This window comes from Pantherophis guttatus, chromosome 4 (assembly GCF_059756535.1).
Source record: "Pantherophis guttatus breed Tessera chromosome 4, ASM5975653v1, whole genome shotgun sequence".
Taxonomy (NCBI): Eukaryota; Metazoa; Chordata; class Lepidosauria; order Squamata; family Colubridae; genus Pantherophis; species Pantherophis guttatus.
This window is the reverse complement of record NC_142066.1, coordinates 100,890,541-100,904,486: the sequence shown is the minus strand read 5'-3', so window position 1 is coordinate 100,904,486 and position 13,946 is coordinate 100,890,541. Positions and strand designations below refer to the sequence as shown.

The window sequence follows — 13,946 nt, the reverse complement described above, 5'->3', positions numbered from 1 at the left end:
TCTGACCACCTCCTCTCCAGCTAGTGCTACTCTTGCTTGCCTCTGCTTACAACCAAGTCTCCTTGGTCACAGATCCAGACAATAGGCCTCCCAACAGACGAAACTGTTGTCCTGTGTTACCACTATTTGCTCCTGGTCAATAAGTAACATCTCTGCATCATGTGCCTGTAAGTGCACCAGTGGATAGTCCTGAAAACATCTCCCGGAACATCAACCCTGGCATGTTGAGTGTCCCAACCGTTCCTCTGAAATGGGAGCCCGAACCATTACTGAAACCGTGCAGAAGTCTGCTCCAAGCACAACCTCTATACCAGAGATCATCGTGCCTAACTGTGACAACAGTACCTCTAAGACTCGTACTGGCCCACCGAACCTGATGCATCAGACCCATGATACTGAACAGTTCCCTCCAGGAACAGGAGTTCCAGACTAAATCCGTAAAGACACTGAGGATGGCACCACCTGCACGCCGTATCCTCCTGCCAATTAGCTACCCTGGCCCTGACTGCAGTTGCGATGAAGCGCACCCCAAGCTCTGCGGAATTCCGGGCCACGTCAACTGTAACTACTGTATCCTGTGGAAACTAAACTGGCCAGATGCCCTGGGAATTGTTCTACTTCTGAATCGTCTCTACCCATGATAGAAGAGCTGACCTGTTCTAATGTCCTCCACAGAGGTCTCCTTGGGTCTTTGTGGCTGTCTCAGGTGCCAGGCCTACATTCCTATGAGCGGACTGCTTCCAAGGCTGTGGTAGGTGCCGACCTGCCCTCTATAGGCCTGTAAACGGTGCTAAGCACGCAATCCCTGCCTTGTGCTTCACCTTCACCCTACCACACGTTGCCTCAAGACCACAGCCCTCTGAACTCTGACCAGGAGCAAACTGTCCATGTCCCCGGGTCCCTGGTCCAGCCCTATTAAAAAAGGGCCCCAAACACCTGACACACACTCCACTCTGCTTTGCCGCGCAAACAGAGATCTGCTTTGAGGCCAAATATCCTTCAAGCCTTGCTGGCGGAACTGGCTGCAATCAGGCCCATCATAATTGCTGATCAAGCCTTGTTGTCCGAGCCTTTCACCTCAGGCTTTCCGAATGACAAGCAAGCCCTGCAACCAGAACCAGCCGCCTCTCACAGACCCACTGCCCCCAGGCCATTCCGAAATCAATCCAGCCTTGTTGTCAGAACCAGTAGCCATCAGGCCATTCAGAACTGTAAATCAAGGCTTGCAGCAGAATCAGTCTCCATCAGGCTATTCAAACTGTAAAACTAAGCTGCACGCAGGCCCAGCCACTATCAGCCTCCTTATAAAAATAGATCCAGCCCTGCTACCAAGGCTGGTCAAAAACAGGCTATCCAGAAGTATTGCCAGTCTCGCTGCGCAGTCAGACTACTCAAGAATATAACCAAGCCCTGCTGCGATAACCTGCCGCAATCAGGCCACTGAGAAGTAAAGAAGCCTTGCTGCTCACCTAAGCTATTTCTGAATGTAACAAGTCCTGCTATCAGGACCTGTCCCCATCAGGCTGATCATAAGTAATCAATCCGTTCATGTAGGCCAGGCATCCTCAAACTACGGCCCGCGGGACAGATCTGGCCCGCCAAAGCCATTAATCTGGCCCATGTGGGACCACGAGGCTGCCCCGCCCACATTGCCACACCCACTTGCCAGCCCCCACCCTTTGACCACGGGAAGGGCTTAGGTTTGCGAGGGCCAGCAGAGTGCTTCTGGGGGGTGGGGGAGGCCAAAAGAGGAGCAGGCGGAGGCCCCGGAAAGTGTCCATGTGCCCTGTTTTTGGCTGTCAGAGTGCTTCTGGGGGGAGCGGGGGAAGCCAAAAACGGGCTGCGCCTTTTGCCAGCCAAGGAAAGAACTCTTTTCTCAGCTGGCAAAAAAGATTTGCCAGGGACTTCAGCCCACCATCGTTCCACTGAGGGGGGGAACCAAAGGGTCCCAACAGGAGACCTACGGCTGCTGCGTAATTACACCACGTGATGCTTTGTGGAGGCAGCTTTGCTCAAACGGGAGGGGGGGCTGGGTTTTAGCTGTCACAACCATCTCCTGACTGTTTCTTCATGGATCAAGGGGGGGATCTTTGCTTACTCGGAAGGTCAATTTTCTCTGGCAACGGTAAGGCAATTTGAGTTTGGGAGAGATTTCGGGCTTGGAATGAGAATCAATCAGGAATCAGGTGAACCTCCCTCCTTTCTGTGGATCGGTGCAATGTGGGATTCTTTGAACACCCCCCCACCCCCATTTCTGCTTCTCTCCTCACACTGCTTCACAGCTCCGATGGAAGGGCTGGCAGTTCCCCAGATAGGGCTATCCAGAGGGTGACGAACTTAGAGCAAAAGTAAAAGAAAAAAGGCTGTGCCGCACAGAGAAAATGTCAGCACACAGATGTCATTCTCTTCTGGGGCTTCCAGGTTTTTTGCGCTTCCTGATCTCCCACGTGGGAGAGGTAGAAACAGGGGCTCCCTGCACCTTTACGACCGATGGACTCCAACTCTCAGAATTCTCAGGGCTATGAAAGAATTAGGGATGAAGCCAAACCGGGGGTGGGGGGGGAGATATAACAAGAAACATTCTGTTAGAATGTTCAAATGTACAATAATCCACTTGTAACAGCTGAATTTCTTCATTCTTTTTTTTTTTTGGCTGTTCCACCCTGCTGCCCCCTCAAATCTCTCATTATGACTATAGGAGCCATCGGGGTAGCGCTACCAGTGGATGCAAATTCAAATATCCCCCCCCCTGTATTAAGGTGAATGTTCTTTTGCATAGTCCCCCCCACCCCCCGCTGATAAAGAGTGGGACTTGCTGGCCTTTGTTCTAATGATCAGGGGAGGATGCTAGGCTGAGGCTTCAGGAGTTCCTGGAGGGCGGATTCCAAGGAGGATGGAAGAAGTTGGGACACGCGCATTCCCCTCCCCTCCCCTCCATTAGATAAAATGTACTTTCACTCATAAACTCATCCTTCATTCGAGAGTTATCCAGATCGGAGATGTGGAGTTAGTTAAATGGGGGTGGGGTGGGGGGTATTCAAAGAATCCCACATTGCGCAGATCCATAGAAAGGAGGGAGATTCACCTGATTCCTGATTGATTCTCATTCCAAGCCCGAAATCTCTCCCAAACTCAAATTGCCTTACCATTGCTAGAGAAAATTGATCTTCCAAACAAGCAAAGATTCCCCCCTTGATCCGTGAAGAAACAGTCAGGAGATGTTTGTGACAGCTGAACCTTTCCCCCACCCCCCAGTTTGAGCAAAGCTGCCATCATGAAGCATCGTGCACTGTCAGCAAAGGGGCATTACTCGCACTGGGACAACCAGAAGTGAGCCCAGCCCCACTGCCCATGGCGGCTCTTTCCGCAGGTGGATTTTTTTATTTTTTTGTTTTTGATGGACTGGATCTCCCCCCGCTTAAATCTACTGTATTTTCTTTGTGGAATTTACCTACCACACATAGATATCAGTCCTGGCGGTGGCCGGTGAGGCAGCCTGCCCCTGGAGAGGGATGCAGGAAGGGCATGCAATGGAATAGAAATAGGAGAGAATGAAATGGGAATAGGAATAGACTGGGATGGGAGGAGACTTCAGGCGATGACGTGGATTCGAGATGGCACGGGAAAAATCGCTCCATTCCCAGTGCTGATTTTCCAGTGTTTTGGTGCCCTTTAAGGGCGAGGTTCGGTCCTGGTGGGACTGGCAGGAAAGAGGGGAATCTTCGGAGGAGATGTGGAGAGGTTTAGTTTAGTTTAGTTTTAGTTTTATTAAATGTGTATACTGCCCTACTCCCGAAGGACTCAGGGCAGTGAACAGGCACAGGATAAAATACAGAAATACAAAAGTTAAGAACAATTTAAAACCAAATTAAATGATTTAGCCCACGACAATTAAAATCCCAATAAATTTAAAACAAATTAAAATTTCAATTTAAAATTTAAAAGAAAGGGGAGAAAAATTAGGCCAGGCCGGCTTGCTGGAATAAGAGGGTCTTAAGAGCACGGTGGAAGGTGCACAGATCTGGGATCCTCCGTATCTCCGGGGGGAGCTCGTTCCAGATAGTGGGTGCCCCCACAGAGAAGGCCCTCCCCCTGGGGGCCGCCAGTCGACACTGCTTGGCTGACGGCACCTGGAGAAGCCCCTCTCTATGAGAGCGTACCAGCCGGTGGGAGGCTATTTGTGGTAGTAGGCGGTCTCGTAAATAACCAGGTCCTAAGCCATGGAGCGCTTTAAAGGTAGTAACCAAAACCTTGAAGCGCACACGGAAGACCACCGGGAGCCAGTGCAGCTCGCGCAAGAGAGGTGTTACACGGGAGCGCCATGTTGCTCCCATAACCACCCACGCGGCCGCACTCTGCACCAGTTGGAGCCTCCGCGTGCGCTTCAAGGGGAGCCCCATGTAGAGAGCATTACAATAGTCCAGGCGGGAGGTGAAGAGGGCATGAGTGACTCTGTGTAGGGAGTCCCAATCCAGAAAGGGACGCAACTGGCGAATCAGGCGAACCTGATGAAAAATCCTCCCGGTCACGGCCATCAAATGCTCTTCTAAAGACAGCCATGAATCCAGGAGGACGCCCAAGTTGCGAGCCCTCTCCATGAGGGCCAGCGATTCACCCCCAATAGTCAGCGATGGCGTCAACTGACTATATCGGGACGTCGGAAACCACAGCCACTCGGTCTTGGATGGGTTGAGCCTGAGCCTGTTCCTCCCCATCCAGATCCGCATGGCCTCCAGACACCAGGACATCACTTCAAGGGCATCGTTGGGGTGGTCCGGGGTGGAGATGTACAACTGAGTATCATCAGCGTACTGATGGAACTTCATCTCGAAACCACGGATGATCTCACCCAGCGGCTTTACATAAATGTTGAACAGAAGGGGCGAGAGGACCAACCCTTGTGGCACCCCACATACGAGGGGCCTCGGGGTCGACCTCTGCCCCCCTGCCAACACAGACTGCAACCGGTCAGAGAGAAAGGAGGAGAACCACCGTAGAACAGTGCCCCCCACCCCTAACTCTTCCAACCGGTGCAGCATGATAACATGGTCGATGGTATCAAAAGCTGCTGAGAGATCTAATAGGACCAGGACAGAGGAGCAACCCCTGTCCCGAGCCCTCCAGAGATCATCTACCAATGCGACCAATGCCGTTTCCGTGCTGTACCCAGGCCTGAAGCCCGACTGGAATGGATCCAGATACGTCGTTTCATCCAGGTACTGGGGGAGCTGTCGTGCAACAACACTCTCAACAACCTTTGCCACAAAACGAAGGTTGGAGACCGGACGATAATTAGCCAACACTGCTGGGTCCAGGGAAGGCTTCTTGAGGAGAGGCCTCACCACCGCCTCTTTCAAGGTGGCGGGGAAGTCACCCTCCCCCAACGAAGCATTTATAATCCCCTGGAGCCAGCCTTGCTTCACCTCCCGGGAAGCCAGCACTAACCAGGAGGGGCACGGGTCCAATAAACAAGTGGTCGTGTTCAGTCTACCCAGAATCCTGTCCACGTCGTCAGGGGTCACAGGATCAAACTCATCCCAGATAACATTCTCAAGACCTGCCCCAGTCCCTCCCCCTGAGACTACCCAGTCAGAGTCCAAATCTTCCCGGATCTGAGTGATTTTGTCATGCAGATACTGAACAAAATCCTCGGCTCTACCCTCCAAGGGGTCCTCCGGCGCTTCCTGGTGGAGCAGGGAGCGGGTCATCCTAAACAGGGCGGCCGGCCGGTTATCTGATGATGCAATAAGAGCAGCAAAATAGCTACATTTCGCTGCTTTTATCGCCACTAGGTAATTCCTAATATGAGATCTTACCAGTGTCCGGTCCGATTCTGAAAGACTGGCCCTCCAACTGCTCTCTAGGCGTCTTTTCCGGCGCTTCAACTCCCTTAACTCCTCAGTAAACTAAGGAGCCAAATGAGATCGGCGCCGGGTCAGAGGCTGCAAAGGCACGACCCAGTCCAGAGCTCCAGCAGCCGCCCTATCCCAGGCGGCCACTAGGTCTCCAGCCGAGGCGTGTGCCAGAGCCTCAGGAAATGGCCCAAGCTCCATCTGGAACCTACCAGGTTCCATCAGGCGCCTGGGGAAGAACCATCTTACTGGCTCCGCCTCCCTGCGGTGGGGTGCAGCGGTTCGAAGGTCAAGACGAAGGAGAGAGTGATCTGACCATGACAAGGGCTCGGTAACTATATCCCCTATCTCAAGATCACTCAACCACTGTCCAGAGACAAAAACCAGATCCAGCGTGTTTCCTCCCGTGTAGGTAGGGCCATGAATTAACTGGGTCAGGTCCATGGCTGTCATGGAAGCCATGAACTCCCGAGCCACCTCAGACGCCTCACCCACGGACGGCAAGTTAAAATCCCCCATGACCATAAGCCTAGGGGTCTCAACCGCCACCGCGGTGATGACGCTGAGTAGCTCAGGCAGGGCTGCTGCCACGCGGCAGGGAGCCAGGTATGTGATCAGGAAACCCATCTGAACCCCGTGACCCCATTTCACAAGGAGGGATTCACAGCCGGCCGTCTGAGGAACAGTGGTCTCCCTCGGTCTCAGACCTTCGTGAATAATAACCGCTACCCCCCCGCCCCTACCCTGCAACCTCGGCCGATGGAATGCGCAGAAACCTGGTGGGCACATTTCAATGAGAGGGACCCCCCCCCTCTTGGCCCAGCCAGGTTTCCATAATACCTGCCAGGTCCGCTCCCCCCTCCTGAACAAGATCACAAATGAGGGGGGCTTTATTTACTACAGACCTGACATTGCATAACATCAGACAGAGGCCAGGGCCCTGAGGATCTGCGCCACCTGGAGAACGAGTGGAGCTTTGGGGCCGGAAGTTCCTTCAAATATTATTGCCATTTACCTTTCCGGTGAGCCATGTTTAATATTATGTATTTGTTGTTCTTAGTTGGGAAGTCGTGTCCGACCCATTGTGACCCCATGGACAACTTTCCTCCAGGCTTTCCTGTCCTCTACCATCCCCCGGAGACCATTTAAGCTCACACCAACTGCTTCAGTGACTCCATCCAGCCACCTCGTTCTCTGCCGTCCCCTTCTTCTTTTGCTCTCATAGCCTTGACTATACACACTTTTGTTGGCAGGTGATGTCTCTGCTTTTTAGTATGCTGTCTAAATTTGCCATAGCTGTAGTCCTCATGTGTGGTGATCTTGGAGCCCAGGAATATAAAATCTGTCACTACCTCCATTTCTTCCCCATCTATTTGCCAGGAATCGAGAGAGCCAGGAGCCATGATCTTAGTTTTCTTAATGTTGAGTTTCAAGACAACTTTTGCACTCTCCTTCACCTGCATCAGAAGGCTCTTTAGTCCCTCTTCACTTTCTGCTATTAGAGTGGTATCATCTGCATATCTGAGGTTGTTGATATTTCTCCTGGCAATCTTAATTCCAAGTTGTGATTTATGTATTAGGGAGTCCCAATTAATTTAGCCACAGCTGAAGTTGTAATAAAATATGATATATTGGATATCAGAATGCTCTTTATGTATCTTTTCTGAGTTTCAGGTTACATGCATTATTATCCCATCAAAAAGAGCCATTTTCTTCCACTACTACAAAACTTTGCGGTATATATTCAATTATAATTTAAAATGTGTTCTGTATACTATTTATATTTTCACTAACTTTCCTACAACTGTCTCCTTCTGGCAGGACAGCCATTCAAAAATTGGGAGCAGAAATTTTTGGAAAAGTATATGAATTCCTCCAACAAGCAAGACTGAGGAAGGCAAGTGAAGATGAAGTCAAAGAATATCTTGGAAAATTGGTATCTCGGGCAAGTGACTGTTTTGAGGTAGATCAGCTTCTTTATTTTGAAGACCAGCTACAAGTCTCAGAAGATATTTTGGTGAGATAGTGTATCCAAGAATGAATTTTCTTGTACTATCTGAAACCATTGGTTTCAATATTGTTCAATTAGAAGTAAATGACATTATGATTAGTGAATAACATGGAAATACTGTTTGGGGAAAAATGATGCTAAAGAATTACCTTTTTTATATAAAATCCAAAACATTCTTTAGGTCCAAATGAAGTTGATGAGAACTTACTGACAAATTTCTACACAACCAGTCCTGGCATTTAGTTCTCATTAATTTTTTCCTTGACAATTTCTACATTATTTTTTATTTTATTTTTCATGGTCGATTCCTTCAGATGTACTGAATCAGCATTCAGTAATCTGAGTTTCATCTGTGTTTCAACAAGGGAGCAGCACAGGAAGTGGAAGGATGGAGGGAAAATAAAAAAAAAGTGTGGTTCTTTTCGTCATGCAAAGTGAGTGAGCAATTAATTGCATTAGTTGGATTTCAGTTATTATATACCTAGTAAACAATTTCACTGTGGAAAAGGAGCTTTGAGAGTGAAGATTTTTTTTTCCTCCACAATTCTATCAGCCTATCTGTCTTTCTGCTGCTTACAATGCAAAATAAATTATCTTCCTTGTACTTCAAACAAACAAATCATACCTAACTATGTGAAGAAATTACATAAACTGTCTTCCAAGTCAAGGTTAACTCCTGGTAATTTCATGAACATATCCATGTATATCCTTTTAGGCAACTTTGTGGAAATGGGTAGCTAGTCTGTCATCCAGATTCTGCCTAGGTCTAACCCAGGGGTGGGTTCTAAATTTTTTACTACTGGTTCTGTGGGCGTGGTTTATTTTGTGGGCATGGCTTGATGGTCATGTGACAATTCTTTAGGATTTAACAGAGGTACTGGTCTACCAGGCTTTTAACTGCTTGCAGAGCTGTACTAGTCTTCTCATTTGTTTTTGAAAGCACCGGTCTACCCATTTGTTTTGGAGGCACCGGTCTACTCATTTGTTTTTAGAGGCACTGGTACCAGCTTGGCAGAACTGGGAGGAACCCACCACTGGTCTAACCTTGCTTAACTTTCAAGCCCAGATAAGATTAGCCAGGATTTGCTGAGGCATGTAGGAAAAAAAAAGTTCTAAAGTAGTTTTCTTCACCATATAACCAAACTGCTTCCATGTTAAAGTTGCACTGTTATTAAGCAGATAAACTATTATTCAAAGAAATATGCTAATACAGGTAGTCCTTGATTTACAACCACAATTGAGTATTAGTAGGGAGAGAGAAGATTGTCCAAATATGTCAAGAGTGGAATTGTGATTTTCTATTGACAGTTCTACAAATAAGCACAAAGAATTGTATTTCAATTTTTCTAAAATGGATAGTTTTTAAATAAGTACAGAACAAACATTTCTTTTTTCACAATTAACATATAGCAATGGTCAGCCTAGAGAACTCTATATTAGCAATTTGCTTTGTTTTATAAATTACATTTTTGCATTAGAATTAAAATTAATATAAAAAATTAAATGTTAAGTTACGCTTATTGGGCTAAATTCCTTACATCTTCAATACAGTTACTCTTAAAAGCATTGCTCCTGAAAGTTTCCTTAAATGCTTTCTGTCAGGTCCCATTGATCTCTATTGGGACCTGCCATTCTGAAGGGAGGGAGGGAGGATTCGGGCTATGCTTGTATGGGATTTTCTTTTGTTCTTTTTCTCTGCTTTGATGTATCTTTGGGATGTTGGGGGGGGGGGGGAGAATGTGCCTTAGGCCGTCTGTTTTGTCTCATCACCAGAGAAGCAAGACCGTTGTGCCTAGGAACTGCCTGTTATCAACTTGTCAGCCCAAAGTTCTCACAATGGCTTCACATCTTGGAATTGGCTCAAAGGTGAACTGGACATTGGGAGGGGCCTCGAAAGGAGTGGTTTAATCTAATGCTCCAGCACATGAAATTCAGATTCTGCCTGCACTCTCTGCTATCACTGTCTTCCTTTTGAAATGTCATTCGTTTCAAGAGTTCTGCTTTCTTGAGAAGGTTGGTGAGGCAGGACCTTATATTAGGCAGAATCTGCAATGTGGTCAACCTGGAGAGGCTCCTACTCTGGGGACCATGCAAAGAATGTCAAACCAGGGCAGCAATCATGAGGAAGCCAAATGCGGGGAGGAAGCCCCCATTGAGACTCAACCTGACACAATCCCAGCATGTGGAATCATCCTGGGCGATTTCCCCACACCAAGGTAGTCCGTTGGTGTAGGGAAGAAGGATGACTGGGACAGGAGAACCTGAGGAGTCACCTTCATCCAGAGCAGTCAACAGCAGGGGTGAAAACATGAGTTGGAAATGCTTTGTGATAACTACGAGATGGAGGAAGTATCGGGCCGATCTGACCAACTCATGAAGCAACTGATGCACCTCATGAGGGAGGCTGTCCAAGGCATGAGAGTCTGAGAAGCTGGGGCCTGTCTCTCTGGAGTTGAGAGGGGGCGAGAGGAGGTCACCCATGAGCAAGATAATTCCCCCAGCTCCTGGGACTTCTGCAGGTACCACCAAGAATGCCGATGGACCCATTGCCACCCCAGCGAACCCATCTCAGAAAGATCGGGGCAGAGTGCAAGTTCCTCATGCTGGTGGGAGGTGACACCCACAGCTGGAATGGAAGGCACATCCATGGCATAAAATGCAATGGAGACCTCCAACAACTGGGGTCTTTCCTGGCGCATGTGCTTACATACATGCAGGAGTATGGGAGGGACTTCACAACTGAAAGGGCAAGGGTCAGGGTCATTACCTTGGCCCTGGAGGGGGCTGCTGCATGCTGGATGGTGACCCTCCACAATGCAGATGCCCCTGAATTCTGATATTTTGACTGCTTCATTATGGCCCTAAAGTACAGATTCGAGGACCCCCGTTGCTGACTGAAAAGCCAGGGACTACATCAAAACCGTAAAGCAAGGTTGCCAGTTGGTAGCCGAATACACAGAGGAGTTTTGAGACCTAGCCTGCCATGTGGATACTGGTAAGCTGTTTCAAAGACAGGCTCAATGATGATCTGTACCATGCTTGCATCACCAAAGGAGCCCCGGCTCGCCTGCACAACTGGTTCATCTTGGCAGAAGAAGCCAAAATTGACCAAGCCTGAAACCAGTACCACTTGAGCAGAACCTGGAAGAGGTCACCTCCCGAGAGGAAGAGAGCCCCAGTCCACTCTATTACACTCAATAGCCTGCTTCAAATGTGAGAAGAAAGGCCACTGTGTGGCAGAATGCTGTGCAAAGACCCCAACCAAAAAGGCAGACTGGCAATCCAGAGGGAAGCCAGAAATACCCTCCCAGCACTCCAGGGAAATCACCCTGAAGAGAGGCAAGATTCTGGAATTCTGGTCTTCCCCTAAGCACGGATCTGGAACTCTGACCCCACAAGAGGAAGAGCCGAGCCTGTTGGACAGTGACTATAACTATGACCCCTTGGTAAGTGGGATGATTGAGCCCATCGCTGTGCTTGTAGAACTGCTAATCCCAAACATGGGGCCCAAGGTGGTGCTGACCGCCATACTAGATTCAAGGTGTACTCAGTGCCTAATAAGTCCAACTCTAGTGGGAAAACTGGGGACCCACCTAAAATAGTTTTAAAAAGCCCAAAGCATTTTGCCAGCTTGATCGGTCCACCGCGGGAAGAGTCCTGGCCACATTTGCCATGGAGCCCATGGAACTTGTCATAGAGAGCCACTCCAAGACTATTGCTTTTATTATGGTTCTGGGCATGGAATGGCCCCTGGTCCTCGTACTATCATAGTTAAAAAAATGGAACCCATGGGTGGATTAGACAAAGGGAATCCTGACATTCCCAAGCTGGGTGGAAGCCCCAGGAGGAAGAAATTGAGAGGAAAACCCCAGCTGCAGAAATGAAGTGGGAGCTGCCGCCCAAAGCGAGCTGCTGTAGGGCATTCCCTAGGAATAACACGACCTAGCAGAGGTATTTAGTGAGATGCAATCAAACGAACTTCCCCCTCACTGACCTACTGACTGTGCCATCGAGATCCTCCCAAGAGCTAAGCTACCAAAGCCAAAGCTCTATTCCATAACGCCCTGGGAGCTAGATGAGCTGTGCAATTTCATAGACAAAAATTTAGAGCATGGCTTTATCCAGCCTGCCAGACCAAAAGTATTTGCTCCGGTACTGTTCTGGGAAAAGAAAGATGACTCACTTCGTTTATGTGTCGACTATAGGGGTCTATATGGAGTGTGTGTGGAAAATGTGTAACCCCTGCCCCTCATGAAGGACCTGCTGGTCCACCTTTCTAAGGGTAAGATTTTTTAAAAGTTGGACTTCTGGGAAACCTATTACTGAGTCAGGATTTGGGAGGGGGATGAGTGTAAAATGGCTTTTAACTGCCCACTGGGGTGTTTCCAGTTTAATGTGATCCTGTTTGGACTCCAAGGGGCCCCTGCAATGTTCATGCAGCTGATAAATGAGCTGCTGAATGAACACCAATGCAAGAGTATTTTGGTGTACCTTGATGACATTCTGATATATACCGAAACAAAAGCTGAGGATATAAAGCTGGTTTGGGCAGTCCTGAGAAAACTCCAAGCTGTCAAACTATAAGCTAAGTTCTCAAAATGTGAATTCCACAAAGACAAAATAGACTACCTGGGATACTAGATCTCCAGGGGGAGGAAATGGATCCGGAAAAACTACAAGCAGTGTTAGATTGGGAGGCCTTGCGCATCCAAAAATAGCTACAAAGCTTCCTGGGGTTCACAAATTTCTATAGGCAATTCATCCCATCATTCACCCAAATCTCCCTCCCTATTACTAACTTACTAAGAACCAAGGGGTAGATAAGCCTAAACCCAGCCAACCACTAAAGTGGAACATGGAATGCCAAGCGGCATTCGAGAAGCTAAAAAAAAAATCTTCTTAGCTGAGCTGGTGTTGAAACACCTGGACCCAGAAAAAACTTTGTGATTTAGGCAGACACCAGCAATGTGGCAATGGGTGCTGTGAGGCTGCAGGAAAATGAGGGAAGTCAACTACAGCCCTGTGTATACACATTGAAAAAACTAACCGGGCAATATGGGAAAAGGAAGCATTTACAGTCAGATGGGCTCTCCTCACTTGGTGGCACTTCCTGGAAGGGAATAAAATCTCTTTCCAGGTATGGATCAATCACAAGAATCTGGAAGCCCTAAAGACCCCAAGGAAAATGTCCCCCAAGCAAGCCCACTGGGCCCAGTACTTTCAGTGATTTAACTTCGCTATTTGCTGGGGGGGGGGGAGGATTTCTTGGCAGATATTTTGTCCAGACTACCCCAATAGAGCAGTGCGAAGACAGAAGTAGTAAAATCCATGATCCCCACCAAGCAATTAGCAGCACGGGTCACCACAAGTTCACAAGCAAAAGGGAATACCTCTGTGGACAAAGCCATCACTGTAGCCTTTAAACAGGCCATAGAGAAGTATGAGTGGTTCCTTAACCACAAAAATGCTCCATGCAAGATGGATTACCATGGGTAGGAGGCCTGCCATGACTCCAAATTGGGTTTGGGTTTGTAAAAACTCTGCACTTCCCGAACAACAATTTTGGTGGCCATCCCTTAAAAAAGACATTGAAAGTTTGTTGCCAGTTGCCCTTCTTTTTTTTTAATAAAAGTTTTTTTTATTTTTCAAAAACAAAAACAAAACAAAACAAATTATCATTCCATACAATCAAAGACAGTGTTTCAGTCGGTGGCATTTTTTGTGCTCCTCCTCTCTTCAATTTATCACTAAACATGCTAGCTTATTTCCAAAGATTTCAACATCCATTTATATCATAATTATTTCCAATTCTTATTCTCTATCCATTGGTAAAATAAATCCCATATCAAATAATATTGTCTATCTTCCTGCTCTCTTATTTCAAATGTCAATTTACTCATCTCAGCACATTCCATCATTTTCTTAATAATTTCTTCATCATTAGGTAACTTTTCTCCTTTCCAATTTTTAGCAAATATAATTCTGGCTGCTGTCAAAAGATTCACAATTAAGTATTGCAGTTCTTTATTATACATCTCCGGTATGATCCCTAATAAAAATATCTCTGGTTTAAGTCAATATGT

At 47.7% G+C, this 13,946-nt stretch overlaps 1 protein-coding gene across 2 annotated transcripts in view; it reads left to right on the top strand.

Annotated features, from left to right (window-relative positions):
• The window catches only part of NEK11 (NIMA related kinase 11), a 370,526-nt gene extending 362,156 nt beyond the window's left edge, over positions 1-8,370 (top strand). For both annotated transcript variants that reach the window (XM_087894213.1, XM_034403974.3), the window contains one exon: positions 7,674-8,370. In XM_087894213.1, the coding sequence (XP_087750339.1) occupies positions 7,674-7,878 (205 nt within the window). In that variant the 3' untranslated portion in view covers positions 7,879-8,370. The remainder of the gene's footprint in view (positions 1-7,673) is intronic.
• Positions 8,371-13,946: the final 5,576 nt, after the last annotated feature.